The sequence below is a fragment of the Caenorhabditis remanei genome, chromosome V (assembly GCF_010183535.1).
Source record: "Caenorhabditis remanei strain PX506 chromosome V, whole genome shotgun sequence".
Taxonomy (NCBI): domain Eukaryota; kingdom Metazoa; phylum Nematoda; class Chromadorea; order Rhabditida; family Rhabditidae; genus Caenorhabditis; species Caenorhabditis remanei.
The window spans coordinates 6019293-6042991 of NC_071332.1; the positions used below are offsets into that span (position 1 = coordinate 6019293).

A 23699-nucleotide genomic window follows, 5' to 3' on the forward strand; every position below is an offset into this window, starting at 1 on the left:
ACATAATTATAACATGACTACTACTTGCGGAGCATAACGATTAGAAGTTTCTCCTCAAATTCGAACTTTCCAGACTTGGCGACACAGAAGTCACGAATCGTGCGTTCATCACATTTCGGAGTATTTTTGACAGCTGGGAAGCATCCGGAGTACAGGATATTCTCCCATTGAACTTTATCGACACATATTGGGACGGCGGCGGAGAAGCAGGTGGCGTTGAGTTGGGCCTGGAATATGAATGGTTTGGTTGGAAGCTACGGAACGGTGCAGCTAAGGAAACTTCGAACGGTTTTAACTTGTCTGAAAGTTACCGTACAGACTGGGTATTACTATCGTTCGAATCGTCTTGGACATTTTGGTGTTCAAAAGTTGTATGTTTTATAATTTACTTGATTTGATAGCCCGTTTTACATAAAATCATGCTCAAAAACATTTTGAAATTACTTTTTTAATTCAATAAATCCTGTTTTACTCAAATTATTGTAACATCAACATTCTTCTTCGTCATCACAGCCACCTCACGTTTCAAGTCATGATCAACATCAACCCCAAGATCTCAAATTCTAGTCTGATGACCGATGTTCCCATGCCTCCGTGGGAACTCATTCCCAAATTCTACGTAAAAAGTCAGGTGCATGATCACTCACTGCATTTGCTGATGCAAGCAATTCCTCCTTCGTCGCTGCAAGTTTTCTCCAAAGCATCAGACAAACGTCTGGAACTGGAAGTGGTGGATTCTTCGGGCGAGAGAAGAGAACGATCTGGCCAGAGTCTGGAAGATACATTACTAGATACATTACTGTGGTTTAGAATGCTTGATTACCCTTGAGAAGTGGTTTCAACTTCTTGAACAGTCCATCGATATCGCCGACTTCATGGGAGATCTCATTGAAGATGATCAGATCAAACGGACCATTCTGAAACTTGTTGTTCATAAGGAAGTTGTTTTTGGAAAAGTTCTGCAACAACATTGGAGGTGTGGGAAAATCAAAAAATCCTAGAAAATATCTTGTAGTCGTGGTGCAAAAAATGTATTGAAAGATCAGAACACATTTTGGTGGTGTTGCTCATGGGAATCTCGGGAAGAAAGGAGAAATCTGGGGAAGGGACTTGGACAAATGTGGTAAGGTTACTGTAGTTGCCCTGAAACTTTGGGTCAAATGATTTTCACTTGTATGAATTGTTAGAAGAAGCTGAGGCGTCTTCGGAGTACGGTATCTTGTAGTTACAGTATCCATCTGCACCTTGTCTGTGCAAATGTGCTCATTTGACCTCAATCAGCTTGATTTTGAGCCATTTTCAAAAATATCATCTATTAAATGATTTATCTAGAATTTTGAATAAAACTCCATACTTTTCCAAGTTTTTGATTCATCAGAATCGTTGCTCAAGGTAATCTTTTGCCTTCTTTTCTCCGAGCTATCTGTGTTTACGGACAACCGGACACACAGAAATCCTCCTATTTTCAGTGTCAAGATTCACTGACAAGAGTGACAAGATTCTAGACATTTCTTGTTCCCAAACTTTGACCTATTCTCCCATGTACTCTCCCCTACCGTAACAATTTGTACACATTTCTGAAGTAGTGTCAAAACCTTTCCTAAACAAAGTACGTAATTCGAGTGATTTTTGGCCTCTCTCTCTTCTCCCGCCACTCCAGACCGTGTAACCCAATCCGCCATTCTTGAGCCGAAAAAAAACTCGCCGATGGCGGCGTAAACTTCAAAAATCGGACCTGGATCGAAGGTTCACGCCTCAGCGACAAATGTTTTGTCGCGTTGTTTTGGGGTGACTCCAGAGAATCGTGGCATGTGTTGTTACATAACAGATGGCTTAACTCACTTATCTCAATACACACACGTACACACACAACACACGTTGAATCAGATCTCTCTTTTCTTAATCAATTATTTGATAGGTCACATTATCTTGATTTTAATGGGATTGGTTCCTTCTTCAAGTGGTTGAAAACGAACACTTTCAGACTCACCGGAGCGATCGCATCGGCACTTCTTGTGATATATCCTTTGTGATAATTAACGTTCGACGGGAAAGTGAATGTTGGCTTTTCAGCGGACGACATAATTGTTAATCTGAAGAAAAAATATGTAGTTCGAGATTTTCTGGGGAAATCTTACTTATTAGTTGGATGGTTTTCAGCCAAAGTGAGAGCAAAAAGACAGGCTTCATCGGAAACATCAAGGATGGAGAGGCCATCGGATTTTCCGGTCTGGAATTACACAGATCATTAAAGAATACAGTAGGCAACTGGAGGCAGCCAGCTAATATCATATATGCCTTCGCTATTAAGTTTCTGATGGCTGGGTGGCTCAGTTGGTTTTGCTTTTGCCCTATGCGCGGAGGGTCGTTGGTTCGAAACCAACTGAACGTAAACTCTTTTGTGGACCAATTGAAGTCCTTTTTGACTGAGAATAATCGTAAACTAACTTTATCCATAATCAATTTCCAGAAATCTCCATGATGTTGAACCTCGAACTTTTTGATAGCATCATACTGATCCTTTCCGAACTTTACTCTCTGAAATTTCATAATCAGAAACTCGATTTTAAACTCAAATTATAGAAATGAAGCTCAAACTGACCACCATTTTTTAGCGTTGATTGTTGTACACCTGGACGAGAGAGGGGACAGTGAGAAATATCTTCTTCTTCTCTCCTCTTGTTGAGGGTAGAGAAATGAGGAAACAACACAAGTGGGGGAGTGGGAAATGAGGATGAGATGAAGAAGAAGAAGCAGAAAAAGATGGATGAGCAACAAGTGGAGGAGCACCGCGGAGGAAGTTTGCACACTGTTAAATTTCGATCGGCTTTCTGGCGAACACATGTAGTTGACGACACATTGTGGGAAGTTTCGGAGATTTACACCTGAAGCTAGGAAGAGGAGATTTATGAAGTGGAAGTATACTGAGATTCAAAAATTTATAACCCTTTTTCAACAACATAAAATTACAACAAAAATGACTAAACATGAGAAAAATAACTAGAAAGAAGGAGTATTGGATTTAACGAAAATGCTCTCTCGATAGTTTTTCAGCTCGGCAATCGACTCCATGATATCGTCGAATGCTCGATGAGTGCACGCCTTTCTTGGATGTTTGAAGTCTGGATACCACCGTTGAACGAGTCCTTTGATAGTTGAGACGTCGATGCATCGATAGTGGGCGAACTCATCGAGTTTTGGCATGTACTTCTTGATGAACAGTCGATCCATGTAGATGGAATTTCCAGCGATCGGACTTTTTCCTGAAATAAGAATAATGGGATTAGAGATTTTATTTCAATTTTCTAGTACGAAATTGATGTATTATGTTTTCAAAGAGTTCGAGGCTACAACGACTTTTTCAGAACTATCAACTTCCAATTAAACGCCTTGCTCGGAACGAAACCAAATTGAAACGAAAATAAACATCGATGTTTTTAGAGTTCAAATTTGTTGAAAATTCGTTGAAAAACTGTCTTGATTAGGTCCCAAACCAAATAAAGAAAAGCTGTTTGATTGTGAGGTAATGGTTTCTCAAACAATCGTCAAAACCATACTTGCAACAGGCCGGGCCGGGTCACAGTACAAAAATTTGAAAATTTGAATTTTTTGAAAATTTTTTTGATTTTTTCGCAAAAAAGTCGAATTTTCGACTATGTTTTTACATATCGATAAAACTCAAGTGTACATAGAATTTTTGAGTATTTTTGATGAAAATTTCTAAAAATTTCGAAAAATTTTGTGAAAAAATTGTGCTCATTTTTTGACTCCGGGCCGGCAACTTTCTCTACCGGCCCGAGCCGGGCCGGGCCGATATTTTGCAAGTATGGTCAAAACAATTTAAAAAAAAATTCTCACCAGGAAGAGCATGCAATTTTAGGAACTCGACAACTTCATTCTCCGCTTCGGTCATTGAGTACTTGCTGCTGATGATTTTATCCATCAGCCCATTCTCCAAAAACGTCTTTCTTGGCCAGTCTTCCATTTTGTCGAGAACTTCTTTTGGCTGATGAATGACAATATCTGGGCCAGTGGCAATCGTGTTCAATTCCGAGTCTGTGACAATAACAGCGATTTCACAGAGAGTCTAAACAAATAAAAGATTAATTTTTATAAACTTCCAAAACTAATTACCTGCTTCTCGACATTTAATCCCGTCATCTCGCAGTCAATCCAAATGATTCGCTGCTCGATTTTGTCGCAGACGTGGTAGAGAGTGGACATTGCTCGCCTGGTAATAGGATTATTGATTGACTTTATCGCAGCAGCAAGCATTCTCTTCTAAAACGAATAGCGAATGAGAAAGCTTGTTGAATTGAGACAATTTTTCGTTTTACGTTGTTTTAAACACAAATTGTGATGAAATTTCGAAAATTTCACGTTTTATAGATAAATTAATTTTTTCTTGTTTTAACCGAATAATTTTTAAGCTTGAATAAGTTGAGAAAAGTATAGAAATCAAGTCTGAAAGTCTGAAAATTGAAAATAAAGTTAATAATGCAAGCGCGCTCCGCTGGACCGGCAAAGCGTTTTTTTGAGCCGCGACGCCTTCAACGAAATGAAATTTCACGAAACTTTTCAAACTTTGACGCCTTCTACTCTTTTTTTGCGTCTATTTTGTGCCAAACCGGTTTTACGTGTATTCATCTCCATTCATTCTTCTCCGAAAAATATTATTGTCCTTTCTCACCGAAAACTCCGGGCTTGAAACTCGTTTTCCCAGTTTTGCAAGTCGTATTTTCCAGATTTTTGACTGCAAACTGCTTTATTGACATAAAAAATGATGAGCAGACTGGCTTGAAATGCGGAATGTCGCGAGTAACCTCAAAGTTAAGGTTTGTATTGGTGTTGTGTTGAATTCTGTGCATAATTTCGCAATGTTTCCTGGAGAAATTCAGTATTTGTTCGAAATTTGTTTCTCGTAATTTATTCTTCTTCAGACTGGTTTCACATGATGATGCAACAGCACATGCTCGGACCGTCGACTTCATTAGGTGGTAATAATAATTCTGCTCTCCAATCATCCGTCCTGTCAGACGGTAAGTTATTTTATTGCAAAAAGAAGCGAAAGCTAGAAAAACGCGTTTCAATGATAAAAACCTCACTCGAAGCGAGCGAAATTGTATTTTAACCATAAAAATGCCAATAGCAAACTATTAATAAGGCAAAACGAAAAATTTTCAAATTTAAATATACATTTTGATAATTTCACCTGCGACTGCTACCCTCCACCTTAATTTTATTTTGAAAATTTAGTTGTTGACAATAAAATAGATGTTTGATCGGTCCGCGTCACATTTGAAACAAAAACTGAAGAACTAGAGAAAAAAATGTATGTCTTGTTCCGAAGCTACTTTGATTCGTTGAGCCTTATTTGAGATTTGCCGATAAGAATCATTACCGAAAATCTCGTTTTTTAAAGATGAAAAAAGTAAGATTCGAATTGACGAATTCCGTGTTTTTTCAGGTGTCCTTCTGTCTCATTCTCAACCTACACGAGAAGAGATAAAGAAAAGTTTCGTGGCCGCAGACGGCGTCTATCGAATAGTTCAATCGGCGGAATTATCGCGCCCTCGACCTCTTCCTCACTACCAAATGGCGCCCGGACTCGGTGCGGCCGCTAATCAGATTGCAGTCGCAGGCTCGACAGTTCGCGTCAGTTTCCTCAACGCGGCGACGAATTCGGCTGGTACGCCTGACACTGCAGCGGGTAGCTCCTCCTTCTATGAAACACACAAAAAAGAACTGAACGGATCTCCAACGCGACTAGAGGTAAGATATGACCTTTTCTGCAGAAAGGAATTCGATGAGATAAGATTTAGTTTTAAAAATAATTTTTCGTATTTATAGGACAACGAGGACGCTGCGGACATCATTTGCTTCAATGTCGGGAAGGAACTATACGTCTACGGGTACAGGTTAGTCAATTCGCTTCGTTACTGTTATTTTCACTTTTTTTTATATTTCAGAGGCACTCAAACCGATACGGATCTGTCTCGTCCTATCGATAAGCGAGTATACAAGGGTACCTCACCAACGTATCACATATTCAACCAGGAGACAGCTGGAACAGGCAGTTGCCAGTAAGTAACCGAGACTTTGAAGCATAATTAATTCAATTTTTTTAAAGATTGGTGATTGGATTCACGTTGGGTCAGCTACAAATCATCGACCCACTGGATAAAACGACACCTGTTCCAACTAGTAAACTGTACAACGAGGATCGTTATATCGACAAAACCTCTGTCACGTGTATCCGTTTTCTCCCGGGAGATTCAAATATATTCCTAGCTTCTCATGTATCTGGAAATTTGTATGTTTATGATGAACGAGTATCTGCAAGTAGCAGTAGTAGCAACGGTAGCTCACAGCCACCGCCATGGATTGTACAAAATGAAGGAGAAAAGTACACAACATACGGTTGGAAATCAAAAAATCCTCGAAATCCCGTGACGAGGTGGCAAATCGGTGAAGGGTCAATTCATCAGTTCAACTTTTCTGGTCCAGATGCAAAAATGATGGCAACTGTTTCTCATGACGGGTTTCTTCGCGTTTTCATGTACGAAACACAGGAGCTGATAGCAGTGATGAAATCATATTTTGGTGAGTTTTCTGTTAATTTCATTTCGAATCATATTGATATTTTCAGGCGGGCTACTGACTCTTGCTTGGAGTCCTGATGCAAAACTGATTGCTACTGGCGGTGAAGACGATCTATTGACGGTTTATAGTGTTGTACAGAAGAAGGTCGTTTGTCGAGGACAAGCTCACAAAAGTTGGATTAGTCAGGTGCAATTTGATCCGTATGTTGTTAGAAGATCGAAAAAAGACTCGGAGAGCAATGGAATCGCACCGACGACGACTCTAGATGATGTGAGTAGAGAAGTGACTATGCGAAGTGGCCCCTCAAGTAGTGGAGAACCAAGTTATGGAATTCCGAAAGCAGTTTCCACGTTATCGAAAAGTTCTCTCGCTTCTTCGAATACGATAAATGGAACACAGAAAGGAGATGAAATTGTCTATAGGATTGGAAGTGTCGGCCATGATACATTCCTCTGTTTATGGGATATCACTAACGATATGCTGAATCAAAGCAATCATCGACGTCATCGCAATTCAACAATCATCGCTCCTCCAATTGGTTTAGATTGTCCCAGCAATCAGATGATGGGAAGGCTTGAGGATTTACCGGAAATTTCACCGGGCGGTGCAGGAGGATCATCTACAGCATCTGATTCTCAACATAACACACTCACACAGAATCAGTCCGCCCCACAGGAGAAACCGAAGAAGAAGAGGTTCAACAGAAAAGCATTTGGACTTGCCAAGTTTACTTCCGGAGGTAGCTCGAATGCTAGTTCAAGTGGACAAAGAACGAATACGTTGAGTGGTGCAGGGACCAGTAGCGATGGGTAAGTAGTTTTTTTTTCAAACAATTGAATGCATTTCTTGGATTTCAGCACCAGAAGAAACACTCCTGGCATCACTTCTCAAATCAGTTGCTGTAAGGAGACTCGTCTCTTGGGTTCAACGTTTTGTCCTGGTATTCGAGATGTTCCTATCATTGGTATGATTTTCATATGGAAATTTCACTCATATTTTTCAATTCAGAGCCTCTAACATGCAAGAAAGTGTCTCATGATCGTCTGACTGTTCTGGAATTCCGAAAAGATTGTGTCGTCACCGCTTGCCAAGAAGGATTCATCTGTACTTGGAGTCGTCCGTCGGATAAAGACGACATGAAACAAGAAGGTGTCAATTCTACAGCCGCTGCCACTCCAGAATCAGAACAAAAACCATCAGTTTCTGCGACGGCTTCATCATACGGTTATGGTTCAGAAATGTCGAATGGAATCCCTCCATCTCGTTCGTCAAGTGCCTACAGTAATCGTAAGTATCTAGTTGAGAAGAACTGACTAACTCTTTTCGAAAGAGTTTTAGACGAATTACAACAACTACGTTCGCCTAATGCCACATCGCCTTCGTATAGAGTAGCGGCAGCAAGTACTTCCGCTTATCATCGTCCAACGTATGCCTGGCAGAATGCAAACTAGCTATCCTCGTACCGGGTAATGTAATTTTCTCATCTAGGTTTCTATTGTATCGATAATTATTTATTTTCTCTGTATGTTTGTTTCAAAAGTAATTATCTCTAGGATATACTCATATAATATGATCACGAATATTCTCTTTCCTTTCGACAAACTGTTTGCCATTGTTGCGAACCCTTGAATCACTTGCTCACTGTTTTGTATAGGTTCCCATGTTTGTAATCATTAGTTCCCTCTCTTTCTAATCAATTCCTGTGCTAGATGGATTCATGTGCCTAGTTTCTGTTTCTTCCCTCCCCCCGTTCCAAACCCCGTTGTCTCATTTCTGGTCAAATAAATGTTTGTAATTATTTTCATAATATTATCAATATATTCATTTTTTCTGGTTGTTAATCCACATTTGTACCTTCATTTGATATATTGTTTATTGTGTGGTTATTACATCTAATATCCTGTTACAGAATGACTATCGAGCAGAGTGAGAACGTGGAGGTTAGCAAGCAGGAGCTGCAAATCTACGATCGGCAAATTCGCCTCTGGGGAATGGAGGCACAGACAAAGTATGTTTTTCTCATTAAAATATATCGTAACTTTTATGTTTCAGGCTGAGAAACTCCAAAGTCCTCGTCATCGGAGGCTCACAACTTGGCGCCGAAGTTGCCAAGACACTTTCATTGGCAGGAGTCGATGAAATGCATTTAGTCGATCACAGATTCGTGGAAAACTCGGAAATCGGTGCCAACTTCTTGTATGATGCTTCGATTGATAACACAAGACTGACGGTGAGTCTAGACAAATGTTCAAAGTCCGTTATAATTTAATTTATTTTAGAAATGGGTTGCTGCGAAAAACTTTCTGACGAATCTTAATCGCAATGTGAAACTTTTCATTGTTGAAGACGATATTCTATCGAAGTCTGACGATGAAATCGAATCTTATGTTCGTGGTTTCACTATAGTCATTGTTCTCGATGAGACTTACACCAGAACGGCAAAGTTGAATGCAATTTGTCACAAGCACCAGATCCGCTTCGTTGCTGGAGCAATCTACGGATGGGTTGGATACGCATTCTTCGATTTCGATGGACACTCCTTTTTGACGTAAGAATCTGGATTTTCTTTTCTAATATACATTATCGTTTTCAGAAAAGTCGAGGATCCATCGTCGCAAGGGATGACAACACTTGATGATGATCACAAAAATAATTCGACCGCTGTGGTTACAGTAGAAGATGAACAATTCGAGCAGAAAACCTACTCGTACCCAACGTTTTCCGCCGCTTTCAACTCGGATTTCTCCTCGAAAAAAGCAATGAGAAAGTGCAAAAGAGTCATTCCAACTTCCTATTTCCTCGTTAAAACCATGTTGCGAGCTTCCATGGACACCAGTCTCACTGGAGATATCGATAAAGATATTGAGACATTGACACCGATTTGGAAGGAAGAAGTGCTCGACGGAAATCATACTATCGAGATGCAGCCAGTGCAACCTGATAAATTCGATCAGTAAGATGAATACTATTGCTTCAATAACTCATCATATTGTTACAGCCTCTACCCACCGGAGTTCAGCCCAACCTCAGCCTGCATTGGAGGAATTATCGGACAAGAGGCTATCAAGACAATCACCGAGGGAAAACTGCCGATTCGAAACATTTTCATTTACTCTGCTCTCGACTCCACCGGAATCGCCTGCGATTTCCCACTGTCATAATCACGTTTCATAATTTATTTCTTTTATCAAATAATTCCTTTGTATCGTTGTTATCTCCTAGCCAGAATCTCAACATTCTTGACTAACTTATTACTTTTTCATTGGCTCGGTTTTTCACTGGTTTTAAACGATTTCATTCTTTTTTACAATCTCCGTGGGTGCATGATATAAATTTTGACAAAAAAGTTATATGAGTAAAAATTATAATCCTCTCCATCCACCGAATGGGGGTGGTGGTCCTCCATGAGGAGGTGGACCCCATGGTGGAGGTGGTCGTCTCCACCATGGTCCACGTCTCCATGGCGGACGATGATGCCATCCATCAAAGTCCGGCGGTGGAGGTCCTCTATCTCTCCAATCCGGTGGCGGCGGCCCTCGATCCCGCCATTCCGGATTCCAATTCTCCTCTGCAGGTGACTGATTCTCTTGTTCTTGTCCCCAATTGTTCTGTTGTTGTTGTTGTTGTTGCCACGTGTTGGGTGCTTCAGTTTGAGGCGCCCATGTTACCGCCTGAGTAACCACCGGTTGTCGGCGAATTGGAGCAGCAGTTACAGGATTTGCCGATGGTATTCCAGGAGGTCCTCTGAACGATTTTGTGATAAATTATTTTTATTTGAAATGGAGAAAGTTAGGAATTCGTCGAACTGAATGACATTAAATGTCAATTCGATACGAAGACACAAACTATGAGACCGAGAAATCGCGTATCGAACTCGAATAAAACTTATAAAAATATGGCGATTTATCGAACCATTCAAGAATTAAACATTCAGATTTTACAACAAAAAAAACTAACCTTTGCTCGGATTCATAGACAAAAAGAAGAAGAATAGAAGTCAGAAGACGTTTCATTTCTTACGTTTTACCATTCATCAACAGTTCGTGAGAATTGAAAAAAAGAAGAAAGAAGAGGAGAACCGAAGCATTCTCTCTCTCTCTCTTTGTGTCCAGCCCACCAAGGTTCGATCATTAACCGAAGAAAATGTTAAAGAAGAAAGAGAAGAAATTAGAGATTGATAATGTGATTAGAGAAACACAAAAGAAAACAGAAAATTGGAGAGAACATATGATCAGAATAGAGAAATGAAACCAGTGAAGCAAGGTTGTACGGGCAAAATGAAGAGTTTGAAGATCGCAGTTTCAGAAATAGTAAAAATGAACCAGAAAAAACCAGTTTAGAAATCGATTGTTGTAGTTTATTGCTAACTTCTTGGAAGAGGTGAGATCTGGAAGTCTAGAACAGCTGTATCTTAGAAACCTTTATAGCTATCAAAAAGTTATCAACTACAAAGTTAAAGATACCATTAGGCACAATAGTTTTGTAGTTGAAAACTTTTCGATAACTTTTTTAGTTTTTAGGGATGATTGAATTTGTGCAGCTGAAACAAAGGATGATGGTGAGGCTAGCGAACCCCCGTTCAAGTCGTTTTTTATAATTGTCCAATGAACAGAATTAGCAAGAAACATTGTAAAATTGAAGATACTGTCGCAGTTTTTTAGTTTACAATTTTCTGATACCTTTTTTTAGTTTTTGAAATACGGGCATTTAAAAGAAACTCTCAAATCTATCAAAAGTCATCAACTACACAAATTAATTTCTAGATTTCATCTATATGGTTTCTTCCGAATTCTGCGATTATTTTAAATTTTTGCGTTTTCTTTGTCTTACTGTAGCTAGTACTGATACAAATCTTATGTTCCAGCATCACATCAGATTTCGATACGCCTACATGTATACATACATTCCAGCTGCATTTCAGATAGATTTCACATATTTATCAAACGGATTATTTCTACAATTTCATCGAAGAAAAATGTATCTGTGGCAATAAAAATCTTCCCTACAAAAGGGAGCATCCTACCGAGAAAATCATTCATTCAGTTCACTCATAATCAGCTTCTATACGAATTCGCTTTTTCCGTTCAAAAGTTTTTATTTCACTTTTTCCTGAACAGAAAAAAAGTTTCATGAGAACAGAGAAATCTGATGTAAAAACAAAAATGGAAAGGTTGAATTTATCATAACTGATTGTTTGATCTCGACCTCGCCACTCCAATAAGTTATGAAATTCTAAATTTCCAATTTCAAGACTTCCTACGTTATCTTCCAGAACAATTATCCCGCTTACTGTATGTACTGTGCAAAAGGAACTGGAAGAAATCAAGTTTCAGACTTAATTTAAAGATCTATTCAATTCTATTTTTATCTTCATATCCCTCCTCAAAAGTTCACCTTTTGATACCACGCATTTCTCACAATCTGAGGCGGCGAACTTTCTTTTTTTCTTTTTGAAAAAAATCTCGAAATAGGGAAGTCTGAGTCAAAAAATGCCACTATTTCCTGAAGTGCAGCCTAGAAAAATGAACGAATGAATTCAAATTGAATTGCACTGAACTGGATTACTATTCCTGATGATTCTCATTTTTTGGAAAAGGCACGTTTTGGGGGAAAGTTCATTAGAAAATTGAGAGACGACTAGGGTTTCTAGAATTTCTAGAATCTTTTCAGATCCCATATTCATTTAAAAGATTATTCTGACTGCCTGGAAACTGTGATCTGAGATTTTTAGCAGTTTTTCTGCGGACTGAACAGAATGGAGGGTGAATAGCGTTAATGGGTTACTGTAGTTTTGCACCTGCATCTGAAATTCCCCCACTATAAGTGTTCTGAAACATCTCTAATTGATCTTTCTTATAGCAATAATAATAATTCATTTATTCTTCTGCTTATGACATCATTCATCTGTTTCACAAACAATATTTTTCCATCTACTCTTCCCTAAATCCATCCTCTCCAATTTACATTTAAATAGAGATATCCTTCTTCATTTTTCTTCTTCCACTTTCCCGTTTCTCTCTCGATTTCCTCTCCTTTTCGTATTATTCGAGTGCATCTTCTTATTCAGATGCAATTGATTCCGAATGCCTCAGCTATCCTGCTAAAAAGTAAGATATCTTCGTATCGGCAAGCATTCAACGTGTGAGTTTTTGTATCTGAATCCTCTTCTGCACGGCTTTGTTTTATAGTTTTCACCCCAATTTTTTCCTGTTTGAAGTTTTATAATTCTTGTTCCAGGCATAGCGAAATAATGCCTCTGATTTCCTACAGCCAAGAGTCATTCTATTCAAACAACACTTTGATTAAAGTGAGTTGAGTTCAACATTGATTTTCTGAGAGTAAGATTTCCAGAGCGATTTCATGGATGGGATGATGATTTTGACGTATTTCACACATCTATTCAGTTATTTGTTCAATATAGTCTTGTTCTATGTGGTCTCAAGGAATAGAGGTAAGTCACGTTTGACAAAGGAAGATAGTTTTTACTATTTTGAATAAAAGTTGTTTTACGTTTCTTTAATTGACAACTTTTCGATAGAATTGCTATTTTTCGAGATACACGACTTTGAAGACATCCGTCTATCTAGTGGGAGTGTCATCTAGTAATTCTTACATTTCCTTCCAGCCATCAAAACGAAAGCCTACGTAACCCATATGATCTGGGTGGAAATAATTCTCAATGTGTGCCAACACCTATCCGTTGAATTCGTATTGGGAATGGAGGATCAAACGAATATTTATGTTTTCAAAATGGTCTGTATCCTATTCATGACTCTTCAAATGTGGACAGTCAATACTATTCGATACACTATGACATTCATGATGGCTGCAAATCGATTCATCTGTATTCTGAATCCCAAATTCAACAAATATTTCGACTCGGAAATTATTACTTTATTCGGGATTGGTGTGTGGATGTTGGCGTTTATTGGTTCGTGGTATCTTCTCCTCCTTGGATGTTTCCCTCGTTTCAACACGTCAACTTTTGTGTTGGAAACTGATTGCGACTATCTCACATGGGTTGGTGCGGGTGGTTTAAGAAAACAATTAGAAATAAATGTTTCAGCCAGACTTCATCTACAAGTCCCATTATCTGCTGCTTCTGACATTGATCCTAAATATTTTGATGGTTGTTTATGCGAAACTTCGAAGGTGTGGATTCTTTAACGTTTGTGAGTTCTCTCTATTGCCGTTATATCAGGCTGGTGCATAAGTTTCTTTCTTTTTTTGGATCATTTTTGTCATGAAATTTCTAAAAGGCTAATAACTCACATAATGAGAAATATAGTTATTTAGTACCTATAACTTATTGTGATTATACCTGTGACATGACGTCTGCCATTTGCTTAATCTCAGCCGTAGACAAGTCAAAATACTTGAGGAACCCTTTTTTGGTACCATTCTTCGTCTCTATTTTTTTCTCAGAAAATGTTGACGAGAATGGGTGATCTATTCAAAATTAAAACAAGCTAAAAAAATTATGTTTAGAAAATTAATAATGGCATTTGAACTAAGCAACTGTAGTTTAGTGCCGGTCGCTGAAGAACGGCGAGGATCAGCAATTTACGGATGTGTGAGTTTTTTCGATTTTTCTTTAACGCTAGATAAGGAAATTGGTAGAAATGTTTATTATTGAGTAGAGTAGGCATTGACGTTTCTGAATTTATTTAGTTTCAGATGATTAAGCAATTTGCTTTTTTTCACAGGAAGCGCGAACTCAACTTCATCAAAATCACGTGATTTCTAAGTTTCATGAAGCCTGCTACTCGTGCTTCTGAATCAATCCACTAGATCTTTTGCACATTTTTAGAGCAATGTATCTACTGTTGATTACTTGTAAAGGGAAAGTTCTGACTTGCTTGAAAGCGTTGAGAAGAGACCTAGACTTCACCCAGGTCTACTACACAAAATTTCTTAAAAGCACCAAAATCATAGAAAACACGCGATCCACGTTTTATCACTTAATTGAATGGTTTTCTTATCATTTTTTTCTGGAATCACTTACTCATGTTGCCTTCTAACTTTTACACATAGTTTGGCATAAATGCTCTCTCGGATGTTTCTGTAATATCCTTGAACGTAGCTGAACAATGATTTCTAGTTGCTCTCAATCGTCTGATCATAATTTTTTCGCCTTTAACGTTCTGACCGAAAACTAAAATGTGACAACAAGATAAAGTATTTTTCTATAATTTTCATTTAGTTTCCCATTAAGATTGTCAAATTTTGATACCAATGTCGACCAGAACCAAAAACTTTCCAAAATAGGCGTTTGGTTGACCACAGAAAAAACCATTGTTTTAACGAGCGGAATGTCTAGGCACCAACATAAAACTGTATTTGTTAGCCACTGAGAAGGTCATTAGAATGCAAAAAAGTTTGGGTCGATAAACAATCACAGTATCTAGAAACCGTGAGTCAAAGTTCAACCTCAAAAAAAGAAAGAAACTTATGCACCAGCCTAATAATAACGTGCATCTTCAATCCTCTTTTAATTTCAGCCGTCGCCCGAGTATCTGTAGTCGCTGCAACTCGTCGATCTCGCCACGAAAACTATTTCATCATTCAATCTTTTATCGTCTTCCTCGTGATGGCATATGACGCAGCCTACACATCACTTCGTAAAAATTACGAGCCAGTAATATTTATTACCTCATAAACTTTAACATGTGACTTGTTCCTTTTTCAGCAATTCCATTCACTTCCTTTCAATCTTCGCATATGTCTTGGCTGGTTTAACATTTACTCGTCGAATTATATCAACTCTTTAATCTACTTTTTCTTCCACAAAACAAATCGAATTCTGATTCTTCGCACTATTTTCTGTGAGCCAAAATGGCTGAAAACTAAGAAGGTCCGTCCGGCATAGACAAATTTACTTCCGAGAGCAATTATCTTTTTCAAACCTCATAAAAATTCCCATTTCTTTTTTGATCTCTTGTGTTCTTTATAATTTTCTATTCTTCTTTTCTAGTTCATTCTGTTTCCTTCTTCCCCAAACTAAAAAATGATCTGGCAAGGCCCGGTGTTTGCAATTTTCATGCATGTCTTTGCTTACATTTACAACGCAATTCTATTCTATATGCTTGAACGTAAGAAAGGTATTCTAGTTTACTTTCAGTTTCAATTAATAATAAATCATTCCAGTTGTCCATTCAAGAATATACATGTACAATATGATTATCTCCGAATTGTTTATGAATATCTCCCAAAATATTCTCGTTGAATACCCCTATTTTGTTACTCAAGACCCGAAATTCTATTCTTTTCCACTTGTAAAATGTGTGGAAATGTTCAGCCAACTCGGGTATCAGAGCAAGTTTTTTCTTGCTATTTTGATGGCAGTGAATCGTCTCTGGGTAGTCTTGATACCAATTGGAAGTGACGTGTTCAGTTCGTATCGACTGAAAATCTATATGATGATTGGATGGGTGAGACTGAAATTTGACATGGAGTCTATAATACATATCTAGTTAAAAATAATTTCAGATTGCTCTTTTTTGTCGGCAGCTCATCATCCTTATCCCTGATGACTGTTATTTCAAAATGGATTTAGTTCAGTTCCAAGTCATGTCTGTCTGCGAAGATGTGGAGAAGCATAAACTTCGAATGCGGATTGTGAGCCCCCTTACACTAAAATAAAACACTTATCCGTATGTTTCCAGAATTCCTATATCAGCTACTTCATCCACATAATCATCCCGTGGGCGGCAGTTATAATAAACGGAATAGTTTTCGTTTGTATAAAACTAAGAAAAAAGAAGAACCAAGTAAATCGAAGCAGTGGAGAACGAGCACTTATCATCAACTCTCTTGTGGTTTCACTTCTTCTAACAATCAATTATTTATATAATTATTTTTATTCAATGCTCAAGCCAGTAGGTCTAAAAGAAACGCAATCACTTCTCAAACGTATAAATTCCAGATAATATCCCAAAAATCGCACGAGTTCCAGTCCGCCTTCAGTTTCTTCAATTTATACGGATGCTCATGTTTCAATTTCCTTGTATATTTTGTTCTGGATCCCTCGAATCGAAAGAATTTTATTATGACTATAACGAATAAGAAGCCAGAAGTTTTGACAGCAACAAAGACAGTCACAACTGTATTTTAAATTTTATTAATTGGAATAAAAAGAGTTTTTGGAGTGGTTAGTAAGGTAACGGGGTGAAAGTACATTGGGGTGTCACATCGGATTCTTGGCGGTTTACTTGATACACCTGCAATTGGGAAATTTATCAGAATAGTGATAAACAGAAACAAACCTTCTGCCTGTTCAGCACTCTGACTCGATAGAAAATCTTCTCAATTATAAAAAACACGACCGCAATCCCACATCCAATCAGATAAATGTAGAACAATTGCTCCAAATGTTTCTTAAACGAGAGCCTCGTCTTCTTCACTTGAACTGTTATATCTTCTGCTTGCTTCTTGGTACCGTAACCCGGTCCCAAAGTTATACTCGCGATTCCAGGAAGGATTTTCAGCAGGGCTTTGTTGAACATCTGACAGAGTTTTCTGTTGCTGATACTGAATCCAAATGCGACATAGCTAAGAATTCCACTAGTATCTCGGATCACCGTGAGACCTTGTCGTTTATCCCAGACACTGACGGCTTGAGGGAGAAATTCGATATCATAGGTTGAGTAGAACACTCCTCCTTTTCTGGAACATTAAAAAGTTGTATTGTGAGAAGTTTTGAGATGAAACTCACTGAATTTCTTTAATCAAATCTACTTCTTTAGCTCGAACAACAATTGGATTCATAGCTAACGCACGTTTTATATTATACTCATTTTTCTCCGTAGAACCTTCCAGACTCAAATTGAAATAGTAGGTCAAGTATGTTTCCTTCTCCAATAGAAGCTCTATTAGTTGATTCTGATGGTAAAATGGAATTCGAGAAGATGGGGGAGCAGTCAGCCGAGAATTCATAGATGTCTGATAGTACTGAGCTATACTCATCATAGCAACTATTAGAAATCCTTCCAGTAACATTGTTGAGATAACAGTTGGGTCTTGGACACGTTGCTTCAACATCAAACCGAAAGTTTCCTGGAAAAATACATATTGGGAGTGGTCGGCGAGACAAATCAAACTAACCAAAACACTACTTGTATAAATATTGAACTTCGATCCAACTCGACTATCCCAATACAATGCACAAGCAAATCTCATAGTAGAGACTCCCATTATAGTAGCGAGAAGTAGTAACCACATATCTGTTGTGAATGGAGCAAATACAAAGTTTCGAAAGTCATTCTCTGGTGGCCTCTTGATAATATAGACCTGTTGGAAGTAGCGAATAGGAAATGTGAAATGAGCAAATGCCATTCGTGCAGGAGTGATTCTCATTGACAGACCACTCATATCTATTTTATCTTCTGCAAGAAGACCCATGATTCCAGAGAAGTTTCCATCGGGTTTTGGATTCCCAAAGTCATTGACAACATCAAATTCCTTTTCAGTGTCGATCTTCAAAATCAAAATGAAGAAAAGTTTAAAAAAAAAGAACTGACAACTTCCCACTGCCAATCCAAAATCTTCATAACCATCGAGATAATCTCCATTTCGGCTCCTGGCTTTGCACAAGGCTTCTTAGGCATCCGACGGAAACAGTTGAATGCATCCGGGTCGTGTTCGAATAATCCAACTCGTATAGGTCGACCTAGCGGGGACCAGGACATGCCAAAATGAGTCGAGTTTTGAGATGTTTGTTGTTATATATGAAATTTATATACGATATTCAGTTACCTCTTCTCTCAAGTATGTCTCCTTTGACCACTTCAAAGATCATAGAAATTCTATAAAGATTATGTGAAAAATATTTTATTAGTCATGCATAAAATTTATAACATTAGATGTCAGAAAAAATTGGATGTACCAGCAGCTGATCATTATTGATTCACTCGGTCTGCCTGTAATTGTTAAGCTATTTGGAGACTTAAGGATCTCAGCTAACCTTCTGTCTTCTCAAATCTTTGACTCGATAAAACATCTTCTCGATTACAAAAACCAAGACCGCGATTGCGCATCCAACCATCCAAATAAGAAACAACTGCTCCAAATGTGTCTTCATCGAAAGCTTTATCTTCTTCACTTGAACTGTTACATCTTCTGCTTGCTTCTTGGTACCGTAACCCGGTCCTGACATGATTGTAGGGATTCCAGGGAGTATTCTTAGCAAGGCTTTGTTAAACATTTTACAGAGTTTTTTGTTACTGATACTGAATGCAAACCCAGTCAAACTTCGTATTGATGTCGTGTCCCTGATTGCTATGAGTCCCTTTTCCTTCTCCCATACACTGACAACTGCAGGGAGGAGTTCCACGTCGTCGGTTGAATAGAACACTCCGCCTTTGCTAAAAATAAAAACATTTTTTATATTATATAACTTTTTGAAAGTCACTCACTGCATTTCTGCATCCAATTCCTCTTCTGTGTCACGTATAACAAGTGGATTGTGCACCATAGCACGCTTCAGGTTGACCTCATTTTCATCGGTTGTTGCTTCCAAGCTCACATTTAAATAATAGGTCAAATAAGTTTGTTTCTTCAGTAGCAGTTCTATCAATTCATTTTGATGGTAAAACGGAATATGGGAAGATGGTGGAGCAGTGAGTAGAGAATTCATGAATGTCTGATAGTATTGGGTGATGACCATTATGGATGCAATCAGGGATCCTTGAAGAAACATAATCGGTATTCCGTTGCTGCTCTGGGCACCTTGGTTTACCATAAACCCAAAGGTTTCCTGAAAACTTGGATAAAAGTAAGCAAGGATTGGGGGAGCCAAACAACTAACCAAGAGACTACTAGTATAAATGCTGAGTTTCGACCCAATACGGCTGTCAAAATACAATGCACAAATGAATCTCATCGTGGAAACTCCCATGGCACTTGCCAGAAGGAGAAGCCACATTTGAGTAGTGAATGGAGCAAAAACAAAGTTTCGAAAATCATTTTCTGGAGGATTTCTGATAATATAAACTTGTTGGTAGTATCGAGTAGGAAATGTGAAATGAGCGAATCCCATTCTATCCTGAGATATTGCCAGTGATAGACCACACATATCAATTTTATCATTAGCAAGAAGACCCATGATTCCAGAAAAGTTTCCATCGGGTTGAAGATGCCCGAAATCCCTGGTAACATCGAATTCTTTTTCCGTATCGATCTGTAACTTTGTGTTTTGACATTAAGAAAAGGCACTCCAGTGCAACTTAAAAAAACAGAAACTCACAACTTCCCACTGCCAATCCAAAATCTTCATAACCATCGAGATGATCTCCATTTCTGATCCAGGCTTAGCACAAGGTTTCTGCGGAAGGTCACGGAAACAGTTGAATGCATCTGGCTGGAATTCAAATACCCCGACACGAATTGGACGACCGATTGGGGACCAGGACATTCTAAAATAAACGAGATATTCAGTATTTTATCCAAATAGGTTATTTTATACAGCTGTACTCTCATACCTCCTAGTGTCGAGTGTTCCACTTCAAAGAACCTCTTTTTGAAAAGACCAAACTAAATATAAATACATATTTCATTAGCCATACATAAATACAAACATAGAAATACTAGATGCTGGAATGTATATGAAAGGTATGATCACTAGGAATTGGTTGACGGAAAAGTACAAAAACAAAATGGAATCAATAATTTAGACATGGAGATGTCGAGTTATCCATGGAATACATTGATGGATTCGCGTAGATACTCGCAATGCATTTGATACGATTATAGGCGTTTTGAGCAACAAAACTGGCTGGATAATATTCAGGGTCGTAGTAGAAGATAAGTCCTCCGTAGCTGGCAGGAGCACAGGTGCATGGAACCTCCTTCCAAGTCGAGGACCAATCTGGTTGGTAACTCAAGTTGTAGAAGATTTGGTCGAGTGGGACTGGCATGTCTAGAATCAAATGGGTTACAAACATCTGACATTTAGAAATAAAATAACATACTCTTGCAAGAAAGTGTCTGTTCTGGTCCAGTTGGTGCATCAAAGTACCCGCAGAACCACTTGAATGCCTTAATTCTTCTGGATTCTCCTGGTCCTCCTGGATTTGTAGGGTCTTCTCCGGAACATTCGTTGTTGATGATCAAAGATGTTGGTCCGAAGATTGGTCCGTCATACCCAGCTGCCTTATTCTTAGCTCCACTATTCCAATTACCCATAACAATATCGTGCATTGCTGGTTTCGGCGGTTGAGGTGTCATGTAGAACCAGAGAGAAGCGAGGACGGCAAGTGGAGGGTCCATTTTAGTCATGACAAGATTTGGCTCATTCAACAAGTCAACGTTAATATTCACTGATCTCAACCAGTCTTGGAATTGCCCATAGTTGTAATTGTAAGAGATTTGAATGGCTCCACGACCGAAATAACATCCTTTGTATGGAGCTGCGGTGTTGCCAATGGTAGCGTTGGAGCAAGGATAGAAATAAGTGATTTGATCGGAAGCAGAGCAGTATTGACCAGCAGAAGCACATGAGGCACCGTCAGCTGGAGTGTATCCAGGAGTTTTTGGATCGAGGAAACTGCTGGTTGGTCCTCCTTCGAACCAGTTGTAGAATCCTCCACGATAGAAACAGTTGGAGGCATCTTGGTCGGCAAGGGTGCTGAAAAATGTATGTTGCTAGAGTGCGTTTCCTAGATTCTTGATAGAAAAAAGAGAAAGATGGACCCCTCCTGTTCGGATAAATAATCGAATTTCAGCATTAGCGACACCCCTTTCCTCACTTACTCATAAAGGGCAATGTTATTCTCTCCAGTTTCCTGAACAGCGTGAGCGAAGAATGCTGCCAAATCACGCTTCTTGTTCTCATCGGCAGTGTACACCTGAATTCATTCTTCATACTTTTCTAAAAGCAAGATCTCGAAAACTCACTGTATTCGTCACATTGATAGAAGTACCAAACTCTGGGAAATATCTCGACGCAATCCTAAAAGCTGCATAGGAATATGGCCAGCAGCTAGACGGCCCCCATCCGAGATTCGCAAATGGGAATAGGTCTTCAAACATTTCTTGAGTGAACCATGACTCTAGTTCAGAAGGTGGCATGTTGTTAGGATCAGTTGGTTCTGTACAGGATTCTGGGGGTCCTGTTCCATATTTCGCTGCTTTTGGACAAGAGCTCGCATTTCCATAATCGATAGCCGTAACAATTGAGTTATCTGGAAACCAAGCGCATCAGATTCATGGAAAAGATAGGGAGACTAGACAATCTTACGTGCTAAAACGGCGACCAGAAGGACACTTCCGATGCGAGTCATGATTAGAGGAGAGGGGGTGTCCTATTCGAAACGTCTTCTAATGTTTTCTTTTATACCGACTCTCCCTTCCGCCCGAATATTATTATCTTAGATTTAATATTTCCCTTTCATCCAAAACACCTCGGCAAGTGTCGCCAAGTCTAGCACGAGCCTCCCACAAGTCTAGGCGCACATCTCCCACAAGTGTTACGTAAAAGCAGGCCAAGACTTGTGGGAGATGTGCGCCTAGACTTGTGGAAAGCTTGTCCTAAACTTGTAGATTTGTTGTATTGGCTTTCTCATTTTTGTTCTAAAATGTTTGTATCGATTTAATTTATTTGAAAGAAAAATAGAAAAGAACATAATAACAAATAATGAATATAATAATGGGAACATGAAAAAAGGAACTGGGAAAACATTTGTTAGTTTTCGTTGATGGGATACGGGCTCATGTCGTCGTCGATTGGAGAATCCGATGCGCTTCGGCGAGACCTGAATAAGAATATCAGTATATTTTCAAGTTTTTTTCGAATATTCTTACATTCTCATCACATCTTGAATTGTGTAATTCTCCACATCTAAACCTGCTTCTCGGCGTCTCTGTCTCATTGCCTTCACATCGTCCCATCGGTAGTGCAAATGGCAGAATTTCCGATTCTGAAGACGATATTTGTTTTTTTTTTTTGAAATGCGGATTTCTAACTTACCGAGCAATAAATAAGTTGCTCCAGATCAATGTCGTAGTAGTAGTTACGAAGGTTTTGTCTGTATTAAATGACTGTTGATTATTTATCCCCATAGGAATGGACTCACAGCGAGTAGTAGATGCTTGAATTGATCACTGATTCCACAGTATCCCTCACTTGACGACGATATTTGATTTCGTCGTGAGCCTCGGATCCAAGTTTGATGAAAAACTTGAAAATGATTAGTTCAAGCAGTATTACTGATTTGCACTTACTCATTCTCTTCGTCAATATCTCCAGATAACAAGTTTACTGAAAGATAGCATCCGAGAGCATCGAATCCAAAGTCTGAAAATGAAAAAAATTCCTCGGAGGTAAGAAGAAAAAGTAATAACCTACCATGAAAATGTAGAATAGAAGGTTGTGGTTCAAAGTTCAAGTTGATCATTTCAGAGCTCATCGGTTCCAAAATTTCGAAATTGTCTTCGATTGAGACATTGTTTGATATCCTATTCTCGAACTCTCCGATTTCTCTTATTTTTCTAATAAGGGCGCTATCGAGAATTTCTTATTCAATAACGTTTTTTCTTAACACTCACGTGTTTTTCTCCTGATTTGAACCTTTCTTCTCTCCAATCGTTCCTTTTCTATATCGAATTTTTCTCGAAATGCCGTCCTTTTCATTTTTCTCTGAATACGGTAGTGGAATAAAATCAGTTAGAAAAACCCAAATAAGGTAAACGACATTCGAAAGAGACTGAAAATAAGTGAAAAGTGATAAAAATCGAATAATTAATAAAGAGGTTGAATGCTGAAAAATCAATATTCAAACTTTGGCCAAGACTTGGGAACCAGTCTCTCAATGCGGCGACAGGCGCAAAGTTTGGCCAAGACTTGTGGCAGCCTTCTCCCAGACTTGTGGAGGCGAGGAGTTCGGCCTAGACTTGGCGACACTTGCCGAGACAATATTAGTGAAATTGTTGTAAAATACGATAGTTTCACTTTTTTCCCACACTATAACATACACATTTGAATATTCTGGGTCTGTCAAGAAGCAGACGATTTTAAAAAGATAACGATAACGACAATGATTTTTTGAACTACTCTCTATTATTAATTTCATTTCTATGTAACGCTAACAGGTTTCTCAAAT

At 38.7% G+C, this 23699-nt stretch overlaps 10 protein-coding genes across 10 annotated transcripts; 3 read left to right on the plus strand and 7 right to left on the minus strand.

Annotated features, from left to right (window-relative positions):
- Positions 1-20: 20 nt before the first annotated feature.
- On the minus strand, positions 21-2608 carry GCK72_017616 (uncharacterized protein; the record flags this gene model as incomplete). The annotated part of the gene is made up of 7 exons (XM_003112628.2): positions 21-227; positions 648-772; positions 824-917; positions 1991-2093; positions 2139-2230; positions 2449-2538; positions 2603-2608. 7 exons carry the CDS (start codon positions 2606-2608, stop codon positions 21-23), a joined length of 717 nt encoding a protein of 238 aa, XP_003112676.2.
- A 392-nt stretch (positions 2609-3000) lies between these two features.
- GCK72_017617 (uncharacterized protein) lies at positions 3001-4224 on the minus strand (the record flags this gene model as incomplete). The annotated part of the gene is made up of 3 exons (XM_003112501.2): positions 3001-3263; positions 3859-4087; positions 4135-4224. The coding sequence occupies 3 exons, from the start codon at positions 4222-4224 to the stop codon at positions 3001-3003; spliced, it is 582 nt and encodes a 193-aa protein (XP_003112549.2).
- Positions 4225-4951: 727 nt separating this feature from the next.
- GCK72_017618 (uncharacterized protein) lies at positions 4952-9764 on the plus strand (the record flags this gene model as incomplete). Its single annotated transcript, XM_003112568.2, has 14 exons — positions 4952-5039; positions 5468-5772; positions 5851-5918; positions 5970-6083; positions 6131-6603; positions 6650-7412; positions 7461-7567; positions 7612-7890; positions 7942-8029; positions 8513-8611; positions 8656-8833; positions 8883-9151; positions 9197-9556; positions 9602-9764. The coding sequence occupies 14 exons, from the start codon at positions 4952-4954 to the stop codon at positions 9762-9764; spliced, it is 3354 nt and encodes a 1117-aa protein (XP_003112616.2).
- Positions 9765-9965: 201 nt separating this feature from the next.
- On the minus strand, positions 9966-10616 carry GCK72_017619 (uncharacterized protein; the record flags this gene model as incomplete). Its single annotated transcript, XM_003112580.2, has 2 exons — positions 9966-10347; positions 10561-10616. 2 exons carry the CDS (start codon positions 10614-10616, stop codon positions 9966-9968), a joined length of 438 nt encoding a protein of 145 aa, XP_003112628.2.
- Positions 10617-12853: 2237 nt separating this feature from the next.
- On the plus strand, positions 12854-15262 carry GCK72_017620 (uncharacterized protein; the record flags this gene model as incomplete). The annotated part of the gene is made up of 5 exons (XM_003112669.2): positions 12854-12910; positions 12955-13054; positions 13229-13623; positions 13670-13775; positions 15105-15262. The coding sequence occupies 5 exons, from the start codon at positions 12854-12856 to the stop codon at positions 15260-15262; spliced, it is 816 nt and encodes a 271-aa protein (XP_003112717.2).
- A 348-nt stretch (positions 15263-15610) lies between these two features.
- Positions 15611-16717, plus strand: GCK72_017621 (uncharacterized protein; the record flags this gene model as incomplete). The annotated part of the gene is made up of 5 exons (XM_053732171.1): positions 15611-15695; positions 15751-16034; positions 16093-16221; positions 16269-16481; positions 16529-16717. 5 exons carry the CDS (start codon positions 15611-15613, stop codon positions 16715-16717), a joined length of 900 nt encoding a protein of 299 aa, XP_053581084.1.
- A 37-nt stretch (positions 16718-16754) lies between these two features.
- GCK72_017622 (uncharacterized protein) lies at positions 16755-18290 on the minus strand (the record flags this gene model as incomplete). The annotated part of the gene is made up of 5 exons (XM_053732172.1): positions 16755-16823; positions 16869-17268; positions 17318-17658; positions 17707-18078; positions 18123-18290. The coding sequence occupies 5 exons, from the start codon at positions 18288-18290 to the stop codon at positions 16755-16757; spliced, it is 1350 nt and encodes a 449-aa protein (XP_053581085.1).
- A 210-nt stretch (positions 18291-18500) lies between these two features.
- Positions 18501-20014, minus strand: GCK72_017623 (uncharacterized protein; the record flags this gene model as incomplete). Its single annotated transcript, XM_003112758.2, has 5 exons — positions 18501-18521; positions 18566-18965; positions 19017-19357; positions 19409-19780; positions 19847-20014. 5 exons carry the CDS (start codon positions 20012-20014, stop codon positions 18501-18503), a joined length of 1302 nt encoding a protein of 433 aa, XP_003112806.2.
- Positions 20015-20261: 247 nt separating this feature from the next.
- GCK72_017624 (uncharacterized protein) lies at positions 20262-21881 on the minus strand (the record flags this gene model as incomplete). Its single annotated transcript, XM_053732173.1, has 5 exons — positions 20262-20518; positions 20571-21226; positions 21352-21446; positions 21496-21782; positions 21839-21881. 5 exons carry the CDS (start codon positions 21879-21881, stop codon positions 20262-20264), a joined length of 1338 nt encoding a protein of 445 aa, XP_053581086.1.
- A 401-nt stretch (positions 21882-22282) lies between these two features.
- Positions 22283-22825, minus strand: GCK72_017625 (uncharacterized protein; the record flags this gene model as incomplete). The annotated part of the gene is made up of 4 exons (XM_053732174.1): positions 22283-22352; positions 22402-22517; positions 22568-22625; positions 22674-22825. The coding sequence occupies 4 exons, from the start codon at positions 22823-22825 to the stop codon at positions 22283-22285; spliced, it is 396 nt and encodes a 131-aa protein (XP_053581087.1).
- Positions 22826-23699: the final 874 nt, after the last annotated feature.